Genomic DNA, 23,227 nt, shown 5'->3' with positions numbered 1-23,227 from the left:
AGCCCTTTTTCTTTGTTCGATATCCTCCTTTACCCTTAGTGCCACTTGCATTGCTAACTCCTGCACGTTGTTAAAAATTCTCCTAATCCTTTCCTTCCATATGTTCCATAGTGTGTAGATGACCAACCCGCTCAAGCATCTTTTTTCTTCTTTCGCTATCTTGTTTGCGGCCTCTTGCCACCAAAACTACAGGTGAGGTGGGTCTAATTGAGTGGGGCAGATCAACTGTATATCAAAATGCTCCCATGAAAGAACTTGGCTCCACACTGCCTTGGCGAATGGGCAGAGGAGTGATAGGTGAAGGCATAATTCTAAAGGTCCGTTGCATAGGGTGCATTGGTCATGGTGAGGCCAATCTCTCTTCTGAAGATTATCCGTCGTTAAGACTTTTTCTCGCACCATGATCCAAGCAAACACCTTTCCTTTATTCTCAGCATGTGCTCTCCAAATGAATTCATTACAGAATCCGCCGTAGGAACCTTAGAATTGGATCATGTACGCTAAACGAGTGGAGTAAGAAGCATCGACTGTCCACCTCCAGATTATGGAGTCACGAACGCCCAGTGTCAACTGGATGCTTTGGAGTCTTATCCAAAGGGAGATAAACTCCTTGACTTGGACAACGGAGGTGACCCTGCCCCTTAGCGAACGTATCCAACTATAATTGTGAAGCTTCTGTTGGACCGATTTGTTTTTACGTCTCACCAAGTCAAACAAGTGTGGTGCCAAATATTTGGGTGCTTCACCGTCCAGCCAGCTGTTGTGTCAGAAACGGGCCTTTGTGCCATCGCCAATCGTGACCCTAGTTGATGAGTTGAAGAGCAGTCGGTCGGCTTCGTTGCAAGGCAGCTCTGGGCCTGCCTAGGGTTTGGATTCGTCCGCTCAATCTTGCCAAAGCCAACATAGGCGAAGCACCCTGCCAATTTTTTCTAGATCTGGTATCCTCAAACCACCAAGGTCTTTGGGTCTGGCAACTGTTGGCCAGTTCACTAGACAGTGACCGTTGTTTGCATTATCTTCTCCTTTCCAAAGATATGATCTCCTGATTCTGTCGATTTTCTTCTTGGCCCAAGCTGCAAGGAGGAATATTGTGAGGTGGTAGATCGGCATGGAGGAGAGGACTGAGGAGACTAAGGGCACTTACAATGTAGACTCTATCATAGAGTCTAAAGTTATTTATTACCTCGAACAATGTGGACTTAGAGTCTAAATAAGATTTGGAGTCTTATTTTTTCTACCTCTTTCTTCAATAAATATGCTGCCACATCAGCAAAATACCATAAATAATATGTAATTAATTGTCTTGGACTCTGTTATAGAGTCTTGCATTGTGAGTGCCCTAAAGTGAGGCCACCAGCTCTATTTATTAGCCATCTCCCTTTCCACCCAGGCAGACTTGAGTTACTCCGCCCTCTTCGGCAGTACTTTACGTGGCCTTGTTTAGTTCCAAAATTTTTTGGGAAATCAACACCGTAGCACTTTCGTTTGTATTTGACAAATATTGTCCAATCATGGACTAACTAGGCTCAAAAGATTCGTCTCGTCAATTCCGACTAAACTGTGCAATTAGTTTTTATTTTCGTCTATATTTAATACTTCATGCATACGTCTAAAGATTCGATGTGACGGGGAATGTGAAAAATTTTGCAAAATTTTTGGGAACTAAACAAGGCCAAACAAACAATGTTTTAGCTCCTCCGATTCTGTTCAGACTTCAGACGCAGCTAGCTAGTCTGACGAAGTTTCCTTGGCCCTCTTCAATAACAAATTCTGGAACTTCTCTTTTAACCGAAACGATATATGTCGACAAATCATATATGACTTTGTAGTGGAATCTGAACAGTTCGATAACAATTTTACAACTGTGCATTACAAGAGCCCAGTGTAGCTTATTAGCTAGGGCTAGGCGGCTACCAAAGTAGAAAGCTACTGCAAATTAAAGCATTACGTGTCAACAAGCCATTTCCGAGTCGTATGCCGCTTCTTTAATTTAGGTCCCTCCTGGTCATACTTTAGTCCTTTTCCATCATCCTGTGCTCATGTGTTGTGCTTGGGATAGCACCCCACGAATGTTTCACGGCCGACATATATGCAAGGTTGCCGGACGCAACCTGGACTGTGGACACTGATGCTGCACCAGCCACCGGAAGGGCTACTCCCTAGCTGGCCTTCTTGTTGGGGTACTATGCTGGTTTCAGAAGGCTACAAAATCCTCAATTTGATGTGGGATGATTATATGGGTTTGGTTTAATTGCTCCTTAAATCTCAAAGGTCCATTCTGCACAGGGTCGGTGCATACAGATCATGCTATTTGATCTCCTTCTGCCAGCTCTGTTGTTAAGCATGTTAGATCTGTTCATGCGTAGCTTTGTTTCATACTCATATTATACTACTTGCATGCTAGATTACATGGTTTAGTTATAATCGAGCTTACCTGTTTAGATTTATTTTTGGGATTAAATAAATTACATCTAAAAGTGCTAATTAATGCAACACCATGCCTTCAGTCCCAGAGCTGGACATGTCTACCAGCTGAGTAGACCAGTTACTGAACTATTTTGCAAAACGATCCAGATTTTCTGTTCACATCAAATCTTATGTTACATATATAGAGCATTAAATATAGATAAAAAAATAACTAATTACATAATTGGTAATTTGCGAGATAAATCTCTTGAGTCTTCTAGTTAGTCTATAATTGGACAACAATTGTCAATACAAACGAAAGTACTACAATAGCACTTTGTAATTTTTTTTACCAACTAAACAAGGCCATAATGGTGGGTGCTGGAAGGCTTAAGCAACTTCTTTTTCTCAAACACGGCTTAAGCAACTTCTTGAAGAAAAGGATCTCCCCGCCGCAACTTTTCTTCGGACGGCTAGTCTTTTTTTTTAACGTCGAAATGGCTAGTTTACCATACCTACTTGGCCTCCGCTCGGTGCTGACGCGCTGGATTAAGATTGCAACTGGATCTCTATCGATCTGAAAGAGATCGAGAAACATTAATTGTGGAGCAATATGCTTGCTAAATAGTTGTAGTTACCCAATATACCTCTCTTCACATTGTAAAAGACACATGTCCACTTCATTTGTTGCGAGTAAGACAACGAGCTGGATGTTCAAATTTGGACAAGATCAACATTGCAAAGTTGCCGACATTTCCCCAACGTCTCGCTATCTTTGTCGCCTTAATGCACCATTCCATCACATCTTACCATATAAACTTGGATTGGTCATCTTCTCTCCTTTTTGCCAACTTTTTTTGCTAGCCTTTTCCACCACCAATAAAAGACGGATGTTGGATGTCGATAGAAACCTAATAAAAAGGTTCAATAAGTAAGCTAAAACACAAACTCTAGTGCTAATTTGTCCACCATTAACCCTAGCAAAGTGACAAGAGCTGTAGGAAGCGTGACATAGGTAAAATGTCGGCCAATTCCAACTTTACTTTTACCACTACAAGGTCTCAAGATCATAGTCTAGCTTCTCCTTTTGTGGGAGGCCTGAAAGGTTGAGAAGCGGGCATATACGGGGAGAATAAGGGAATAATGTCTATTGGTATGTTGCAAGCCCAATTTAGTTTATATGGCAAACAAAAACCTTACTGTGTGAATGTGCTAGAATTTAGCAAAAAAATTAGAGAGTGGAAGCATTTCATGTTAATATTTAGTATCTATGACTAATAAAATTTATTTGCATTAATTTGCACTTTTTCTCTTTGCTCATTTTATGATATAAATTAATTTGCACTTTTTTTCACTTTGCTCAATCACTACTAGACGCTTTGTTTATACTTAGACATGATTTACTTCGTCTCTAAAGACTATAGGCACGTTTTTATAAAACGTGTTGGAAGTGTATTCCCATGGACCGTGTCAGGACTTATAGACGGAAGTTTCCTCTAAGTGTGTCAAGGTGATAAAGAATGTTTTGTAGAGACATTATTTGCATTCCAACACATATTATAGATACACTTTTATAGATATATTTATACGACGTGTTTATTTATGTAGCTACATTATATAGCAACGCTTCTTTACGTGTTAATTAAGAAGGCGTTCTCATAGAAACATTCACATTATGTGTGTACTAATATAGACATGTTGTGTAATGACGTTGTATTATGTGCTAAAAAGTATAAACGTTCTCATAAATATATTTAAACTATGTGTGCACTAATGTAGTCACATTGTGTAATGATGTCATATTGCGTATTTAGAAGTATAGAGACATTTAATGAGATAAATTTATACTGCATATCTAACAATATAGATACATTGTCTAGTAATAACACCATTGTGTTTCAAGAAGTTATAGAGACAATTTTATATAGATATACACAGTATATAGTATAATGTTCAGATGGCTGATAAGTCAAGACGTTACTTGCTCCTCTTGTTCATTTAGCTGATAAGTTGTGGCAGAAAATATTATTAGTTAATTTATTGTGAGATAAAAACACTAATTAGGCTGATAAGCTAAGCGAACGGGTTTAGGCCTGTGCAGACGCCAGACGGCCGGGGTGGGCGGGCGGTGGCGGCACGGTGGTCCCGCGATCGAGACGGCTAACGCTGGCCTGCCAAAATGGCATTTGCCATACTGCGTCATATGGCTGCGATCACGGAAGCGTATCTCGCCCCCATCCATCGCCGTCGACGGCTGCCCGCTCGCCCCTGTCCGTCTTCCGTATTTTGACGGACAGCCGAGCTGGAGTGCTCGACGCGGCTTCCGTATTTCGCCGTGCCGCGAGCGGTAACGGCAAGAGAATCCCGTGCGTGCATGCTGAGGGCCCGGGATGAGACGGCCCAACACGCGCCGCCCACATGGGCGTGGGTGCCCACAGGTCAATGCCCTGTCCATCAGCAAGAGCTGCTGCGTGCTGACAAGTCGGCGGACGGACGGTACCAAGGTCGTCCACTCCGCTACAAATGGCGCCCGACCCTGACTCCACTCACACTTCACTCCAGCGTCCAGCGTTCAGCATTAGACACGCACACCATAAGCAAGAAACAGCGAGCGAGTAGCATGGCGCCTGCATTGTCATTCCCGATCATCGACATGGGGCTGCTCGCCGGGGAGGAGAGGCCGGCGGCGATGGAGCTGCTGCGCGATGCGTGCGAGAACTGGGGCTTCTTCGAGGTAAATGTTCAGCATGGAAGGAGAGAACTAATCCAACTCCAGGAACTAATTAAAACAACATATATATTTGTCGTTGATGCATGTATGGGTTTTCATGATGCTCTGTTTGTTTTGTTTATTAATTTGTATTATTATTCCCCCCTCTTGCCGTGCAGATTCTGAACCACGGCATCTCGACGGAGCTGATGGACGAGGTGGAGAAGCTGACCAAGGACCACTACAAGCGGGTGCGCGAGCAGAGGTTCCTCGACTTCGCCAGCAAGACGCTCGCGGACGCCAAGGCGGCGGAGAACCTGGACTGGGAGAGCACCTTCTTCGTCCGCCACCTCCCGGAATCCAACCTCGCCGAGATACCGGACCTCGACGACGGCTACCGGCGCGTGATGAGGCGGTTCGCCGGCGAGCTGGAGGCGCTGGCGGAGCGGCTGCTGGACCTCCTCTGCGAGAACCTCGGCCTCGAGGGGGGCTACCTCGCGCGGGCGTTCCGCGGGCGCAGCACGGGCGCCCCGACGTTCGGCACCAAGGTGAGCAGCTACCCGCCGTGCCCGCGCCCGGACCTCGTGAGCGGCCTGCGCGCGCACACCGACGCCGGCGGCATCATCCTGCTGTTCCAGGACGACCGCGTCGGCGGGCTCCAGCTGCTCAAGGGCGGCGAGTGGGTGGACGTGCCGCCGCTGCGCCACGCCATCGTCGTCAACCTGGGAGACCAGCTGGAGGTGGTCACCAACGGCGCGTACAAGAGCGTGATGCACCGGGTGGTGGCGCAGCCCGACGGCAACAGGATGTCCATCGCCTCCTTCTACAACCCGGGCAGCGACGCCGTCATCTTTCCCGCGCCGGCGCTGGTGAACAAGGCCCAGGACCAGGAGGCCGCCGCGGGGAATGGGGATGGGGTCGGGGTGTACCCCAGGTTCGTGTTCGAGGACTACATGAAGCTGTACGTGCGGCACAAGTTCGAGGCCAAGGAGCCACGGTTCGAGGCCTTCAGGTCCATGGAGACGGACAGCTCCAACTGCATAGCCATCGCGTAAAAAGTACCTTGCTCTGGTTTACTGTTCGAGATGTATCTGCTGCATGATCATCTATGTATGCCTGGTCTGGTCCCTCTCTGCTCTTCTTCGCTCGCTAGTCAGCCTGCTAGCTAGTTATATGTGTCGCGCACTCTGTTCTGTAATATGTCTTACTTTACAAAACTGTTCGTGTTCTCCTTTCGAAATTATGAACTCATGCCAAAATGGACCCATCTATGCAAAAACAGTACCTAGCTAGAATTCTCGTTTCACCAATAAAAACATCAAGATAGATTTAAACTTGACACTACTGTGATTGTTTAAGTGAAGTCATGTTATAATGTTCTTACTATTATTAATCAGCAGAGTCACGTTTCATTACGCGTCAAGGGATCAACTATTACATGCAACTTCTGGAGTCTCTCGAGACACATTATTAAGAAATGATTCTTAAAGGAAACAAAGCATAACAATTAATCTCGTGAACTCTTTAATCATCAAATTAGTGCATTTACTCGAGTGTTTGCACGACTACACGTGCAAAACAATATTTTTTGAAAATGGAAATAATGAACTCCATGGAACGCATTTGATTTTGGATTTGGAGGTTAATCTAGTGAGCTCTAATAATCAAAGATACTTGCATTAGGTCGGGTGTTTGCACGATTGCACGTGCAAACAATATGCAAATAATAGAACTCCATGGAACAAATATGGTCTCGGATTTAGAGGTGAATAATCTACAGTTGTGTGTATACATGAACTATGTCTTCTTACTGTATTACTCTACTAAATCTGATTCCTGTACAAAGTATTATTTTTTTTGGTTTTCTTCATGTTGTTGTTATGTTCTTTTTTATCTGAGATCACAAGACAAACACATACTAATGTTCACAAACATGCATGCACCCTCATCCTTGTGAACGAACCCACATACACACGAAAGACTGCCGATAGATTTCTTCGAGATTACAAAATAACCACAAGAGCATCATTGTGGTTAGAAAAAGTACAGGCACATGTGCCAAGTTAAAAACTTAAACCTAGATGAAGAGATTTCATCACAAGGAATCAAACTAATTAAGCTACACTCTAGTTTGCCATTTGTGTTTAATATGTATGTCAAGCCATATAATTTCTTTCTTTTTAGGTTTGGTCTTTGGACTTCAGAAAGTAACATGCAGCCCAACAGCAGCATAAAAGCTCAAGGAAGGATGAAAAATAACGTCATTTTAGATTATTTTTAGGTAATAAATTTGGAAAATCTTTTCATAATGGTACACATGAGTAACTTAATTAGAAGGAGGTATTATGAGTGTTTTAGTTGGTTTTATTATAATTCTATATATGTGTAATTTAGAAGCTGATAATGAGTTAATTTAGGTCAATAGCCAAATTTGTGTAGTTCATAAACAATTTAATTCTGAAGTATTCATGGTACCTACTTGTAAAGTTATAAAGAAATCCACATAGATAATAATAAATATATAGAGGATGTGTAATTTAAAACAGTTTTGATATTTTGTAAGAAAAATTTAAGAACTATCTCTTTTTATGGTGACTTGGTGAGGCATGCGAGAACTAACATAGAGCCTAAATAGAGCCTCCAATGTTAATGCAACTTTATAGTATTACTGGTGTATTAGTATAATTGTATAAGAGTATTTGTATAATGTTACACCTGCCAAATTCAAATATGTTGATTAAGTCTTCAGTTATGTAGGTTCTTATAGAATTATTTTAATAATAATTTAAGCATCGCTTGAGTCTTAAAAAATTAAGTAATACATACTCGATATGAATAAAAAGCATAAATAACACCCTAAGAGTAAGAGCAACTCCAACCAAGCGACCCTAAATAAGGGTTCCTACTTGGTGCTTGAGGATTATGTTTACTTTTCGAGCCCTCAAATAATTGCTTCAACTCCAACAATGGCCTTTAAATGTAGGCCCTATTCTTATATGACATGCGGAACCTACTTGTCAGTGCACACTTTCTCTTTACCTTTGCTTGGCCCTGCTGATGCATCTCCACCCACCATTGTCAGTGCATTCTATTTGCTGGCAGTTGTAGCTCTTCTCCACTAAGGTTCGCCTCATTGGCTAGCACAACAGGAAGTGGCACTGCAACGAGGAGGTGCTCAGCGGTAGGGAGTGGCATAATGGGGGTAAGGGCACCCATGGTAGGAGGGGTGTGGCAGGTGGTATGACAAGAACAGAAGCTCATGGTAAGGGGAATGACAGAGAGGAAAGAGAAGGAGCATGCGCGGGAGTGAGGAAAAGTATCTCACACACAGACAAAAAACAACCAATCACCGAATAGGAGCCACGGTCGATGCCCACGGGAATAAGGCTCAAAGATGGGATTTAAGGGACTTTCCTACTTTGAGGGTTTGAGTAGGGGGCTGCCGAGCCCTCAAATTTTGGTTTAAGGTGAGAGAGTTATTAGCCTTTGACTACTATCGTACAAAACTCAAAGAAATCCGAGCAACATCATGGTAGTAAACAAAGGCTACCTCTCTCACCTTGAATGGCTCTCCTATGCTTCACAAACTTCCTATATAAGTGCTCTCACTATTGGTGAAAATAACTACTCCAAATGAGCTAGAGGAAGCACTTATATAAGAGGTAAAGCCTTGGATGGTTCGCTGGTGTGTCACAAAGTCACATCGCATCATATAGTGACCACTCACTAGAGCTAAGTCTTAACTATAATGGTCATAGTGCCACTAGACAATCCATCGGGTATCACCCCTATTATCTGATGCACGTTTCTTGTGTTTTTAGCATGTTTTAGTAAGTTCGAACTCAACCAATTCAACTTCTTTAAGATCGTTGACTTAAAACCTTCCAACAGGACCATTTTTTGCCTCGCTCTTATTTTTTTTTTCGCAAACAAAGCTACTCGAGCCCGTATTTTATTAAGAGGGAAAGGAGTTAACAACTTAGTACACCAAGCAAGCTCAGCAGATGGTGAGGGGCCAAAAGAACGCCAGCAGCAGCCTAACTAGTAGAAACACAGAACAGAGCTATTACAGGGTAGACAGATGATGTGACCAGTAGGGAGTTAGTAAGGAGATGCAGTGCAGGAGAACCCCGCCTCAACCCAGTCCTCTGCCTCCACTGCAACGGCCTGAGCCACCGCGCCAACAGGAGAGCTTTGGGAGTTGAAAGTACGCTTGTTCCTCTCCTTCCAGCCATAGCAAGAGAGCAGCAACAACAAACAATCGAAGGTTGACCTGTACAGGCGATCCAGCCTACCCCGCCGCTCCATCCACCACCAATTGAACTCCCTCAGGATTTGTGCTCACCAATCACAAAACCCCCTCAAAGCTGAATTCTGGGACCTAGATGTGTTCAATGGTGCCCACCCATGCCACTTCTAGTACTCGTTGCAACATTGGCTAGTCATCACTTCAATTAGCATATGATTCACTAGACCACCAAGCCACCATTGCCCCGGTTGTAATCGTTCTCTTCAGGATAAAACAGAGATCATGTGCATGTGTGTGCTTGTGTTGATACTTTGGACCTATGCTCGCCCACAGAGCTACGACTGCGATCACAATGTATTGGTCTGGAGTCTGGACGACCTCAACAAAAATAGGGCTTTCATCCACTTGCCAAATTTGTTTTCTTCCACTCTAGTTTGAGAATCCGTGTTGCTCACACTACGAGTATTGGTGGATCTTCGGTAAGCTAGGTGGATCTTAGGGTATTGGTAGAGATCGAATATAGGGTCAGGTAGGACATGATTAGAGGGATTGGTTGATTGTAAATCTCTTGTTTGCATCTCTATTTTTAGTATATCGCTTGGAATCCAATTAAACAACCATGTACTGTATACCTCACGCACGAATAATCCAACATTCGGAATGTTTTCAGCAACACAGTTATACAATCTCTTTTCAAATTTATTCGTCACAAATAAATTTCTCAGCTGAACAGTCATGACCATGAATTAGGACGAGCACAGACTGGATCGATGCCCAAGTGTTGTTACGATGTGATACAGTGAGCACAGCACAAGAGCTTATGAGACACGGTCACCCGGCCGTCCTGCGCAGTTGAGGTGATGACACACGAACCGGTGGCTCCATTGTATTACCAAGATGGAATGACTCTGGCCGGTCAGGTTTCTTCTCCGATGAACAACGTAGATTCTCCAGGGGAGCTCTCCTCTCAGTGCACGCCATGATGCTCATTCTGCGCGTTCAGCAAACGAGCGCCGCGAGAGAGAAAAGCTTATTAGCCGGCGTCCACGCGTGAGCGATCGATGCAATCAGCAAAGACACACACACACATACCTGGAAGACGTCGGGCACGTGATCGGCGGCGTGGCCGTGGCCGTGGCCATGGTGATCGTGCAGCCTCACCCCGTTCTTCCTCAGCTGCTCCCTGACGAACTTGTCGTAGATGAAGGAGGCGCCCCTGAACTGCGGCAGGACCAGCCACGCCACCAAGAGCAGTTTCGCCTCATACCACAGCGGTATCCTGCGAAGGAAGGAAAGAAGGAGCAGCAACGGCCTTCTTTACTCTCTGTCTTTGAATCTTTATTTGATTATGACTATTAAGATGGTGTACATTGTACAATAATTTACCGTCTTGATCCAAGAATGCAAGTATGTGTGTATATTTACAGCGTCGACAAGCATTATTTCAGCCAAAAACTGCATTATTATGCAGGACATAGAGAAGTGATATATAGGTTATTACCAGTAGAGGACGTTCTCGGCGGCCATTTCGAAGAGGGTGATGAAGGAGTAGATTATCCAGTAGGCCAGCCACTGCTCGTCGTCCACCTTGGTCGTGCTCTCCATCGCGCAGATCGACGCGTACCTGATACACACGTTACCATCTTGCACGCGTGTATTAGTTACGCCATTGATTGGTAAAAAAAGAATACGATGAACCAGCAAAGCACCCCTGCTAATCTTTGTTTGTTCACTTACAGAGGGTATATCAGAGTGAGACTCGGCCTGCACACACAAGAGAAAATTGAAGAACATCAGCAATAGCAAGGTCACTAATCGCGGAATAAAGATCGTTTAGAGGACCGGATGAGCCGGAGGAGATGATCAGCAGCAGCAGCAGCAAGCATTTACCCTGCAAGAGCGTGGAGGTGGGTGATGAGCGCCCATGTTTTACCCATCTTCCGATTCCGATCGTAGTCACGCTCACGCACCAAACAAACTTGATCAGAACGCGGAAGCTAGCTAGCGCGATTCCTGGAGGAAGGCAAAGGATCGATAGGCAACGGGATAGCTAGTGGGGCACCGAGGAAAGAGAGGGAGATTCAGTAGGTCGGGGATGGAACGGGGAAGGCTAGTATTTTGGGCTTTATACTCTGCCTGAGATGATGATCGTGAGACGTGATCGGGAGGGCGGAGGACGATGCAGGGGATGGCATGCACCGCATCGGGTGCCTAGCTTGGACGTGGCGTCCAAGGCAGGCCGGGTCGCGCCCTCGCCCGACCAGATCTCCCCCAGGCTCGAATCGCTTTGCGTGGTGAAAGTGAAAATGCCTAGCTGCTCCCCCGCTTCCCTCCCGGTCCCGGACCACGGCGGCGCATGTGCTTGTTGCATCGATCGCATGCGGCGGCGCCTTTCCTCGAGGCACGGCCTCGTTTCGTTTTCCTTCGTCGGAATCGGAACCAGGGGATCAGGGAAAGCCGGGCATCCTATCTCGTCTCTGAAAACAACTTGTACCGTGAGTTGAAGTTTTAGTATTCTTCTGTTTACAGCAGGCAGACTACCAGAGTGAGCCATGTTTTTTTTGTTCTTCTTCTTCTTTAGGGGATCAGACTATCAGAGTGAGCCATGGTTGAGGCTTCAAATTTCAGGGCATTGTTTACTTCCACTCAAAAACCCAAAATTTTTCAAAAAATTCCCCGTCACATCGAATCTTTAGACGTATGCATGAAATATTAAATATAGATAAAAATAAAAACTAATTGCATAGTTTGATCGAAATTTACGAGACGAATCTTTTAAATCTAATTAGTCCATGGTTGGACAATAATTTTTACAAACAAACGAAAGTGCTACGGTACCGCGAAATTTTTTCCCTCGGAAAGTAAACACGGGCCAAAAGCGAATCGGAAGGCCCGAAACTGAAGCAGACAAGGTTTACGAAGTGGGCTGTGCAAAACACGTGTCTTAGGCCCATTTCATGCTGAAATTATTTCCTTGGCCCTAAAAGAAATATGGATATTGCAGACTCCACAGTTCGGTAGTGGATAGAGAAGAGAAGCGCTCAGACTGAATCAGGTATTCAGGTCCGATGACTGGTGTACTGTACCTTGTCCTGTACGGCTGTACCTTCAGATTATGCATGCTGCTAGTGTTCTGTGCTAGATAGAGTGATAATCTGACAGCGTGGTGGCTGTCTGAACTGTGAACGCGAGAGAGGAACGAAAAGGACAACCAGCTACGAAACTGCAGCTGAAATCTTTTCAGGTAGCTGTGGGTGTCACGCCTGCATTGTCCTCGCCTGGAGTGCCGCTTAGATTAGATGGACTCGTGTGCTTATTTTTAATGCAAGCATGTCGGCAGATGCAAAGCTGAATGCGGCCAATGATTGGCGCTAACCTCCGGTGAACGGTTCGTCTGTTCGCGATTGGCTGCGCATGGGATCAGTGCTGCGGTGTCAAAGGCTGATCGTACTATATGGGAAGCCAGAAGCGCCATCGATTGACATAACTCCCAACGTATACGAGCTCTGTAGTAGAGATTGCATGCACTAACCAGCCTCGCCTACTACTGTCCTTTGCTTCACCATTGTCTTCCATCAGAGAAGCTCTGAGACCACGAGTTGAAGCAGGAACAGAGACGCATGCCTGCCATGTTCTCAAGGCATCCATCCTAGTACATGCGTTATTGTGCTAGCTCTGTCCAACGTCTACTTCAGTTGATGCAGGAGTATAGTACGAATACATCTATGAGCCTGCCAATGCCAAAGCATATTGGGCAGTGAAGTAGGAGTACCATACAACCCAAAGGCGGCTGTACGTACCTGTGCGGAACAAGATCATGTGTATAGTACCAATGCAAATACCTGAAAATGACATGTCATTTGCTGCTTAACCAACCCAATCAAGCTCCAAGTAGGCGCATGCGATGAATAGTACTAGATACGATACGTACTGTACGCGTTATCCGGATGAGTTTCGCCACCAGGTCGCCAGTGGCGACGGGCAAGAAGGGGCCGGTGCATCGCATCGCTTCATCGCCACTGGTTGGACCTCAGCGTCCCCACCGCCCTCTCACCATGTTTATCCTCACACTGTCTCACGGACCTACTGTCCTGCTCTGCTCTCCAGTCACCACGTACGAACTTGTGTTTTTTTTTCTCGTACGGTTGGGCCGTCACCATCGGAGAGATGCCGGCGGCCGGGGAAGTACGGCACGGCTTTTGCTACCCAGACCCGACCAGCCCGATGCCTACCTACTCCGTCGGCCCCCCGCCTGCTACTACGTTCTAGTAGTCGTCGAAAGCAGTTTTTTGCACTCGAGCCGCGGAGCCGGCAGAAGCCGTTGGCGCAGCCACCGCTCGGGCCTCGGGGCTCGCGGGCGCCCACGTCGCCGTGGCGTACGATCCGGACCATCCGCGTCCGGCCCGGCCCGGCCCCCTCCTCGTGCGTAGCAGTATCTGCTGCCGCACGGCGACGCTGGTCGAGTGACAGCCTGGCCCTGCGCTGGAGCGCATCATCCGTGCCGTCGTCGAGGTGTCGATCAGCAGTCACGGCCGAACGAAAGGATCACGTACGTACGCCGCTGACGATCGATCTCGCATCCACTTTTCTGTTCCTGGACCGCCGACTCGATCGTGCACCGGTGGACCCTTTTCGTTAGGGATGCAAGCAGGTGCAGGCCGACCTGCCAAAAACTGACCTTGTGGATACTGCGGGCGCCTGCTTGAGTTGATGCGGGCTTAAGCAGTAAAGCCTGCAATGGCTGATGGGTTAGAACAGGGCTCCTGCACATGCAGAACCTACTACGTGTGCGAAGCACCGGCGCTGCATCCGCCGCACGAGCGTGGACTCCGTGGTGCTAGCGCCGCATCCACTTCGAGCAGCTCGAGTGATGTATCTGTCGCCGTGGCGCACTGTCGCTAGGGAAGCGCTGGTCTTCGGAGCGAAGACAGCAACCCTGGTATTCCTCCGGTGACAACCATCCATGTGTCTCTTCCTCTCTTCTTCGTTCTTTTTATTCCAATCTGCTAATCATTCCGTCGATCTCATCTTTGAAAGCCATGTTTGCCCCCCTGCTTGGCCGATGTTGGCTCCTCCCCGCCCCAACCGCATTCTAAAGATGCGCTAGCTATGTTGCTTGGAGAAGTGTATACTCGGCGTTGCGGGCTCGCATGCGGGCTCCTGCAGGCAACAGGTCTCCTTATTTATTACTGCAAAGCCTAACAGGATTTGGCGATTAGCAAAGCACGAGCTGGCGGGTCCTGCGGAGCAAGCAGATTCTGGAGGCAGGTGACGCGGCGTCGTGCAGGGTGTCTGCAGACAGGCCCGCTTGCATCCCGACTTTTCGTCCCTGCCGACGTGCAACAGGTGAGGAGGCTCCCGTCCGTTCGGTGCCCCCTCTCCGGTGTCAGCACGGCGCTTATGTTTACGGCGGTCGGATCGCTGCTGGATCTAGTTTGCGCGCTGTGAGGAATGAGGATGTGAGAGCGGTGGGGACGCTGAGCTCCAACCAGTGGCCTCGCCGGACGTGAGAAGCTCATCTGTTGGTGTCTGTCCCAGTGGCCACGGGCTCCGTTTTGGTCATTTCCTTTTGTTTTCCTTCTCCCAACTCGCAACGCAAAGGCCACCACCGACAGTTAAAAGGCACGCAATTTTTTCTTTAATCTTTGCATTCGGTGCTTGCTGGAATCCAATTTGCAAAGCGGCAGATCGTGCATGAGCATCACCGGGTGAGCGCATTGGGTCCGTGTCTCAACTGACAGTCACGCGCAACTTAATTACTTGGAGGGGGCTACTTGCAGTCCTAAATAAATGGAAAAAGGAGGTAGGGTTGTAGATATACAAAACATTTATTTAGGTAAATGGGCATTTCAAAGTTTGAATCTCTCAACTTTGGTGTCATTACCCCGACACATTATCCTATGCAACGGGAAAAAGAAAAGAGGAAAGGTAATTAAAGAAGAACCACAGAGTAGAGAGTAGACAATCCCCTGAGACGCAGAGTGCAGACGATACGATGGTCCAGCCCCATGCATGCATGCACTGACGGGATTAGGCAATCATTTGTGCATTTGGGCCGTCAGAATGCAAGCTCGGATCAATGATGACAGTAGTATCTGTGCAGATAAGTTCATGAGTGGATAAGGAAGAACAGGAGCACCTGATTGGGATGAGAGGCCCTGCAGCCTGCTCTTCTAGTGAAGACTTCGGAGTGGTAGCGAGTAGGCAGCCAGCTAGCTACGGACAGGGAGGGGAGGGGACACCGTTCTTCAGTTGAGATCACGGTCGGCTCTGAGCTCTCCCCCCCCTGAATTCGCTCGATGGCGCTTTGTTGGCGTCTTGCTGGTTCAGGGCTGGGACAGCTTCACCTTCACTCATCATGCCATCCTAATTGACTCCCAATTCAGCGTCTCTCACTTTAATCTTGCACAAAAAAATTAAATAATAAAAGGGAGGCTATCATTAGGCAGGCACCAACACACAGACAGAGCTACGTCTGAGAGCTGAGAGCAGACAAAGAACTCGATTCCACGGTTCCACCTGTCCATCATCAGGTAAAATAATCTCCAAAACTGATCCTTCCACTGCTCATTCAACCGCCTTTGTAGTTGTAGTGCCTCACTATCTATTTATTTGTTACACAAATTCAGGATGCAATATTATAAATAAATTCTGTATTTAAAAGAGAAGAGGAGAACGGTGAACAATTTCCCATGTTTAAAACAAGACAAGATGCTATGTAGCTCCCATCACTAGCCATAATAAGGATTTGTAGATGATCTTATCCTCGCTCATCCCATGCAATGCAGACAGTAGTAGACAGCAGTGCAATGCATACGCGACGCAGACCCGTCTGAAGCTGCGGGGGGGTCACTGTGGTGGGCGTGCGTGCGTTCGGTCCGGCGTCAACCTCAAGCCCTTTGCCCTCGTCGCGTTGGAATGCGGGATCCATTATATTCTTCCTCCTCCCAATCAGCTGCTGCGCTGACGACGTCGACGCGCATGATTAATCAAGCAGACCTAATCGCTCCAGATTTTTGCTAAGCGCTCGCACGGAAGAGACGGAACTGCTCTCTGTAGGAGGATTAAACGAATGCATTATATGCATCCACGCACGCATGCATGCATGATGAGGGAGGTTGATCAGCTTAGCGAGTTGACCTGAATCTGCTGCCGGTCGATGCATGGGTGCAAGAAACGGACGCATGCGTATGGTTTGCTGAAGCCTGAAGGAGGCCGCCTTTGACTCCATGGCTCAATAATGCTTGCGTTGCGAGTTGGGAATGCGATAGTGATTCTGTACCTGTAGACTATGCACAAATGTACTTACTGCGTTATATGATGACAGTGATTCGGTACCTGTAGACAATCAAGACGAGCCGTACGTGAGTGAGTTCGTGCGAGGAATGATGAGCTGCATTATGGGAGGCTAATTCTTGGGGTTTCCCTGGCATTTTGCACGGATTTTCGCAGAGGACAGTGCCGGTACCAATACCACGCGAGTAAGGTTGCGGATGCCTTTTCCGGCGCACCGTCTTGCATGCCCCAAACACGGAAAGATGCCGGAGAAGATGGGCACTGTAGCAGCCTCACATGATCCCATGCGTACCTTCAGTCGCAACATCAAGGCGCCCGGCGCGGTCAGGAGGATTCAGTGATCTTTTCTGCAACTTGCTGCTCTCCTCTTCCCCCCTTTTTTCCCCTCCTTCATTCACAATCTGACCAAGGGCCATCAAAACAGGCTTTTTTCAGAATTTTTGCCGGTAAGTACAGTAAACATGAAGCCCAGGTTAAGAGGACATTCTTATACAAAACTACGAACGTAATGTTAGCTCGGTAACGCTCGTTGTAACTAGGATGGCCTGTAATGCTTCAATTCGCGGTAGTATGGTGCATTGGTGCACTAGCATCTTCTGCTTGATCACATCTTTTTAGTTTAAGATCACTCTACCCAAACCACGTCTGTGGAGTAGTTTGGACAAAAGTTTGAGGGAATCTTCCATGCACAGCACAGGTGCACACCTTACCTCACCATTAAATAACTGAAAACAAAGGCCACCATCCATTGCCCTCTACCCTCCACCATCTCTTCTCTCACTTCTCACTTTCTCAGCGCTGTGGCTCACTACCTTCCCCAACATAAACTAGTGAAGAGCCTCCCAAACCACCTAGCAAATACTCCCAACCAACCAAAATTCGGATGAAGAGAAAAGCTGCATAATTCTCATAAACACACAGACAAAATAAAAAGGAGACAAAGATGGCTTAAAACTCCAAAAACCACCATGAAAAAGAGCTTCTCTGGCCCCCGAGCTGCTGGCATTTGGTGTCTCCTTTTTCGTAACCTCCTGGTGTTGTTCTCTTATCCCAAATCCCAAGGCGTCGAGGGAATAGGAAGCTAGAAAGTTCATCTGCAGCTTTGCTCATGGCCTAGCTAGCTCAGGCCGTAGCTGAGCGCCCATGGGTCAGGGAGTCTGAACCTTGCCCGCTCCTCCTTTCACTTCTCTCTCCTCGCTCGTGTTCCCGGCGTCTTACTGGTCTCTGGGGGACTGGAGAGTGAAGGTCTCCTTCGCAGCTGCTCTAGTAGTTCTTCAATGGTGGGCGTAGGTGCTGGCTTGGGCTTGGGCATGGAAGGTCCCAGCTGTGGTGCTCTGCTCAGGGAGCTTCAGGTATCATTCAACTTGCTTTAGAAACCCGTTTTGCCATAATTATCCCGACGTGTTTGTTAAATGGCACTGCTGACACTACGTATCCGAGATTCCCTCGTGTGCTTCGTTAATTCGTCCTCTCTTTGCGCGTCTTCAGGTTTTGTCTCGTTTACTGGGTGAAAAATTGCAATTCTACAGATTTTATCGCCATTTTTTGGTTTCTTCAGTTGTTAGTTGTCTCGAATCTCTGTGTGTAAATTTTTTTCAGGTTTTTTTAGTTTCTTCAGTTAAATTAATTGCAGATAAAATGACACAGGCAGCTTCAGAGCTGTGTGTTCCATGGTTTCTCCAGTTGTTTAGGTTATTTTCCATGGTTGCAGAAAAATTAAAAAATTTCTGCCCCCTTGAGTTATGCACGGCGATTTTTTTTCTGTATTCTCCTTTTCCGGGTGGTGAACTGCTCTGCTCGGCAGGCGAATTCCTTGATGCAGTGCAGTAGCTTTATTATGGATGGCTCTCCTTTTTCACCTTTATGGTTCTTCAGCAGCCGAAAAAACAATTTTGGTTGGCTCTACGAGTGCAGCAGACAGTTAAAAGATGGGACAATTGAGCTTTACTGTTTACCTTTACAAATTAATATGCTATTGATCAGAGAGTTCATGACTTAGGCCATACTAACCAAAATGTACTCTGAAATTGCCTGTGTCATTTTATCTGTATTTAATCTAAGTCTACTATTCTAGTGTTTGCTCATTAACTCATGCAATGTTGGATCTTGCAATCAGCAAATCTGGGCAGAGGTAGGAGAAAGTGAGGCCGAGAAGAACAAGGCGTTGCTGGACATCGAAAGAGAATGCTTGGAAGTCTACCGCAGGAAGGTGGACGATGCCAATCGGACTAGGGTCCAGTTGCACCAGTCAGTGGCTGCCAAAGAAGCTGAAGTTGCATCTCTGATGGCAACTCTGGGGGAGCACAAGCTGTACTTGAAGGTATACAACTATACATGGTGATGGACTGATGGTGAGGTGACGCACTAATTAGGTTGGTTGCATCATATGGACATGCATGGTTTGCTTCTTGTTGAAGTGGAATATAGATTGTAGATATATGAAGCCTCTTGAGGAGACTTGATTTTTAAGATTGCTCAAGGCTCTCTTCAGTCTTTATTACAAGCTAGGGAACTAGGGGAGTATGCCAAGCTTCAGTCAGTTCTTTCTACACTGTCTGAGTTAGCAGTACTCCCTCCTTTTCCAAATTACAACTTCCTTTGACTTTTTTGGTTCATTCATTTTGCTATGAATCTAGACATATTATTATATTTAGATGCATAGCAAAATGGATCTACCAAAAAAGTCAAAACAACTTATAATTTGAAACAGAGAGAGTATCAATGTTACACAGTAGTTTGTATTGCACTATATTCTGCAGATATTAGTTTATTGTCATACGAAATACAGCTCTTGATAGTGCGATGTCTGACCGAGAATTTATAACCTTTCAACATCTTTGGCAGAAAGACAAGGGCGTTGTACCACTCAAGGAACAACTTGCGGCTGTCATCCCAGTACTGGAGAACTTGAAATGCAAGAAAGAGGAAAGGGTCAAGCAGTTCTCAGATATTAGATCGCAGATTGAGAAGATCCGCTTTGAGTTAAGTGAACATAACGATCAGGGTGGTAATGTGAGCAGTCTTGCTGCTGAGGAACATGATTTGTCAACAAGGAAGCTTAATAGTTACCAAGCACAGCTTCGTGCCCTTCAGAAAGATAAGGTATACATCCTGAATCTGCCTGTCTTCTTTTCTGAAGATTTTTTTTTAAATGTTTTTTTTCCTGAGGATTTTGGTATTAGTATTGCTAATTGCATGACTTCTGGTTGATAGAGTTAGTACAGGTGCTTCTTCTGCATACATTACAGAAAAAGAAAGCGCTAATACAGATGCTAAAGAATGCTTGGTCATCTATAAATTGTCACATTTCACTCAGAATAATATATCTTCTGAATGTTTTTTGGTACACTTTCCGAAGAGTCTTTTATATGCAGTTCTGATCCCTGTTTGCATTTTTTCAGTCTGAGCGTCTTCGCAAGGTTCTGGAGTATATAAATGAAGTGCATTCCTTATGTGGAGTCCTTGGAATTGATTTTGGAAGTACTGTACATGAAGTTCATCCCAGTTTACATCAGAATGGTATTGAGCAGTCAAGAAATATCAGTAATAGCACACTAGAGGGCCTTGCTACTACAATTTATAAGCTAAAAGCAGAACGAAAGTCAAGAATCCACAAGGTCTTCCCGAGGTTCCTTTCTCTTCGCTTAAGTTATTACTTTTCAATTGCTCATAACACATTTCCAAATGATCTATTACTGACAGGTGAGAGAGACAATGGAATCATTATGTCAGCTTTGGAAACTTATGGACTCTCCTGAAGAAGAAAAGAGACAATTTAGTAAAGTAATGAGCATTCTCATATTACCTGAGGAGGGAATCACATCACCTGGAGTTCTCTCCAAGGACACAATTGATAAGGTTTTACCTCTTTGCTGTTGTTTGGGTCTTTAAACTTTGTTTGCAGCATACTGTAATAATTCCGATTTTCATTTCTCATCCAGATGGAAGCTGAGGTTGAGAGGTTAACAAAACTAAAAACCAGCAGACTAAAGGAAATTGTTATGAAAAGGAGGGCAGAATTAGAAGAGATCTGCCAAAATGCACATATAGAACCTGATGTCAGCACAGCCCCTGAACAAACTGATGCTTTGATCGATTCTGGTTGTTCTTTTTGCATCCTGCTCTGCAAGTATATTGACATGTTCTTTTTTTTTACAAGTAATAATATTCTTGTGCCTATTCCATCCAGGCCTCATCGACCCTTCTGAGCTCCTGGCGAATATTGAGTCACAAATATTAAAAGCGAAAGAAGAGTCTCTTAGCCGGAAAGATATAATGGACAGGATAAATAAATGGATTGCTGCTTGTGATGAAGATGCTTGGCTTCAAGAATATAACCAGGTACTGGAAGCATCCCTAGAATGGAATTAAAATGTTTCACATACCATTTATGTACACACAAAGTACCTAATTCAGTGTAGCTGGAAAGATGGCAATGGACTAATCAGTATCATTTTCCATGAGAAACCTGTAATCAGCTAAATCATGAAAAATGACACCAAAGGGTTTTTGCAGGACCCAAAGAGGTATAGTGCTGGAAGGGGTGCTCATATAAACCTTAAACGGGCAGAAAAGGCACGGATTTTGGTTAGAAAAATCCCAAGTAAGTTTCAATATGTGTGCTGTAAAATTATGTTAGATTTCAATTACTTCAATTCATGACCCAGAAATTTTTCAGGTATGGTGGACAACCTGATAAACCGAACCTTTGCTTGGGAAAATGCAAGAAATAAACCCTTTCTCTATGATGGGGTAAGCATTACAATTGGATGACCAATGTGTGCATGCACAAGTTATTTGATTAATTTGTTGATTTGCATGTGCCTTGATAGGGGCGCCTAATATCTGTTCTTGAAGAGTACAGACTTCATCGGCAGCAGAAAGAAGAGGAAAATCGACGATACCGGGTTGAATAGCTTACCCAATCACACTTGATGATTGAAGATAGTTCTCAAATGATAGGACCTTTTAAATTGACTTTTGCATTCTTGCAGGATCAGAAGAAGCTGGAGAGTATCCTACTTGCAGAGAAAGAAGCCATCTTTGGATCTAAACCAAGCCCAAAGAGAACGAGCAGCTTAAGTAGGAAGACAAATGGGTACCGGCCAAATGGAAACACTAATGGACTCAAGACTCCAACTCCTCGTCGATCATCTCTTGGCAGTGCTACTCCTGAGCTTTTGACGCCCAGATCATACTCTGGCCATAATAGATACTTTGGCGATTTAAGTCGCCTATCGACTTCCCATTTGAACTTTGGTGACGATTCACTGTCAACATTTACATCCATCAGTGGCTCTGAACCGGAATCCCCCTCTATTGGATGAACACCATACTGCTGGTACTTCAGACTTCAGATGCATTCATTCTTAATTCTAACAACCTTGGGCAATTTTATCACTGATTAAAGTAACTGTTTGTGTTGCTTTTTCCTCTTGCAGGACGATTGAATGGTCTGATTGACGAAGTATTGAGTATTGTAAATGGGCACCATAATACGAAGTTCTTGCACTGGCATGTACATTCCTGATGTCATATATTTAGCTCGTATTCGACTACTAAGTATTTGATAGGTTGACTTGGTTTGGGTTGGGTTGGGTGTGAAGTTGATTTGTATCAAGCTATTGGCTTTGTAGATTGACAATTAGGCAAAAGATGTAGGGAGTGATTTGGATTTGGGCAGTCAGCTGTAATATATCATAAGTTATGTGATTGGTTTGTGTGTGCAAATTTGTACAGGTGCTATGAAAAAATGTGTGTGCAGAATCTACTACTTCAGTACTCGTTTTCCCAATGTGGTGATGTGCGTCCGGAGCTCCCATTTTGCGACGAACAAAGACAAAGTCCATATCTTGTGAAACAGCATATTTGTCTTCTGTGAGCTGCAATTCTGTGTATCTGATTTTTTATGCTTGCCTGGTGCTATGATCTTATGGGGAATGCACTGTTTGGATCAAAATTAATGTCTCTAAATAAGCAGAGGATGGATGAAAATGAACATATTGCATCAGCTTTACTGTCACTGTGGCTTTGGTAGCATGACACCACCCTTTCCTACCACATTCTAATTGATTCTTGAATTGATCATAAGGATCATTGGATCAATATCAATATTAATTAATTGTAAGGCACAATCACAGCGTCAAATTTGGAAGCACTTATAGCGAACATTTTCTTTTTAACAATGGAAAAGGAGAGGATTATGGAAAGTACCTGGATGAAGAATTTATCACTGTCATCTCTGTGACTTTCGGTTCGAACGCCAAAACAACAGTCGCAGGAAAATCACCAGATAGTTGTGGTATCCATGTCCTCGAATCACAACTGAGATCAACTATAAATGTGCACATTATGTGATGAAGCCAGTAGCGTTATTGCATGAAATGTTGACATCTATTCCTTCCAAAACTCTCGCATGTACCACTTTTTTGGATGACTTCTGTATCATACTAGGATCTGTGAAGTTCATATTTTAAATCCGAGTAGCTAGCTGCTGAGCCTCGAAAGGGGTAGGCTGAAATGAATCAGGAAACTTCCCTTCAGTAGTATTTTCACATTGGTATACA

The 23,227-nt window shown here is 45.2% G+C and overlaps 3 protein-coding genes across 3 annotated transcripts; 2 read left to right on the top strand and 1 right to left on the bottom strand.

Moving 5' to 3' along the window:
- Positions 4,928–6,453, top strand: LOC8081032 (1-aminocyclopropane-1-carboxylate oxidase 1). Its single transcript, XM_002462429.2, has 2 exons — positions 4,928–5,140; positions 5,296–6,453. Exons 1-2 carry the CDS (start codon positions 5,027–5,029, stop codon positions 6,169–6,171), a joined length of 990 nt encoding a protein of 329 aa, XP_002462474.1. The 5' UTR covers positions 4,928–5,026; the 3' UTR covers positions 6,172–6,453.
- Positions 10,115–12,007, bottom strand: LOC8062766 (protein HVA22). The gene is made up of 5 exons (XM_021452966.1): positions 11,256–12,007; positions 11,103–11,129; positions 10,867–10,989; positions 10,458–10,644; positions 10,115–10,356 (listed from the first exon to the last, which is right to left on the bottom strand). The coding sequence occupies exons 1-5, from the start codon at positions 11,300–11,302 to the stop codon at positions 10,333–10,335; spliced, it is 408 nt and encodes a 135-aa protein (XP_021308641.1). The 5' UTR covers positions 11,303–12,007; the 3' UTR covers positions 10,115–10,332.
- LOC8081031 (65-kDa microtubule-associated protein 6) lies at positions 17,406–22,442 on the top strand. The gene is made up of 12 exons (XM_002462428.2): positions 17,406–18,013; positions 18,778–18,981; positions 19,506–19,763; positions 20,063–20,278; positions 20,364–20,519; positions 20,603–20,762; positions 20,851–21,002; positions 21,177–21,264; positions 21,340–21,413; positions 21,494–21,568; positions 21,656–22,002; positions 22,103–22,442. Exons 1-11 carry the CDS (start codon positions 17,939–17,941, stop codon positions 21,986–21,988), a joined length of 1,791 nt encoding a protein of 596 aa, XP_002462473.1. The 5' UTR covers positions 17,406–17,938; the 3' UTR covers positions 21,989–22,002; positions 22,103–22,442.

This window comes from Sorghum bicolor, chromosome 2 (assembly GCF_000003195.3).
Source record: "Sorghum bicolor cultivar BTx623 chromosome 2, Sorghum_bicolor_NCBIv3, whole genome shotgun sequence".
NCBI classification, from domain to species: Eukaryota; Viridiplantae; Streptophyta; class Magnoliopsida; order Poales; family Poaceae; genus Sorghum; species Sorghum bicolor.
Note: the sequence above shows the minus strand (reverse complement) of the source record. Positions and strands in the feature narration are given on the sequence as shown.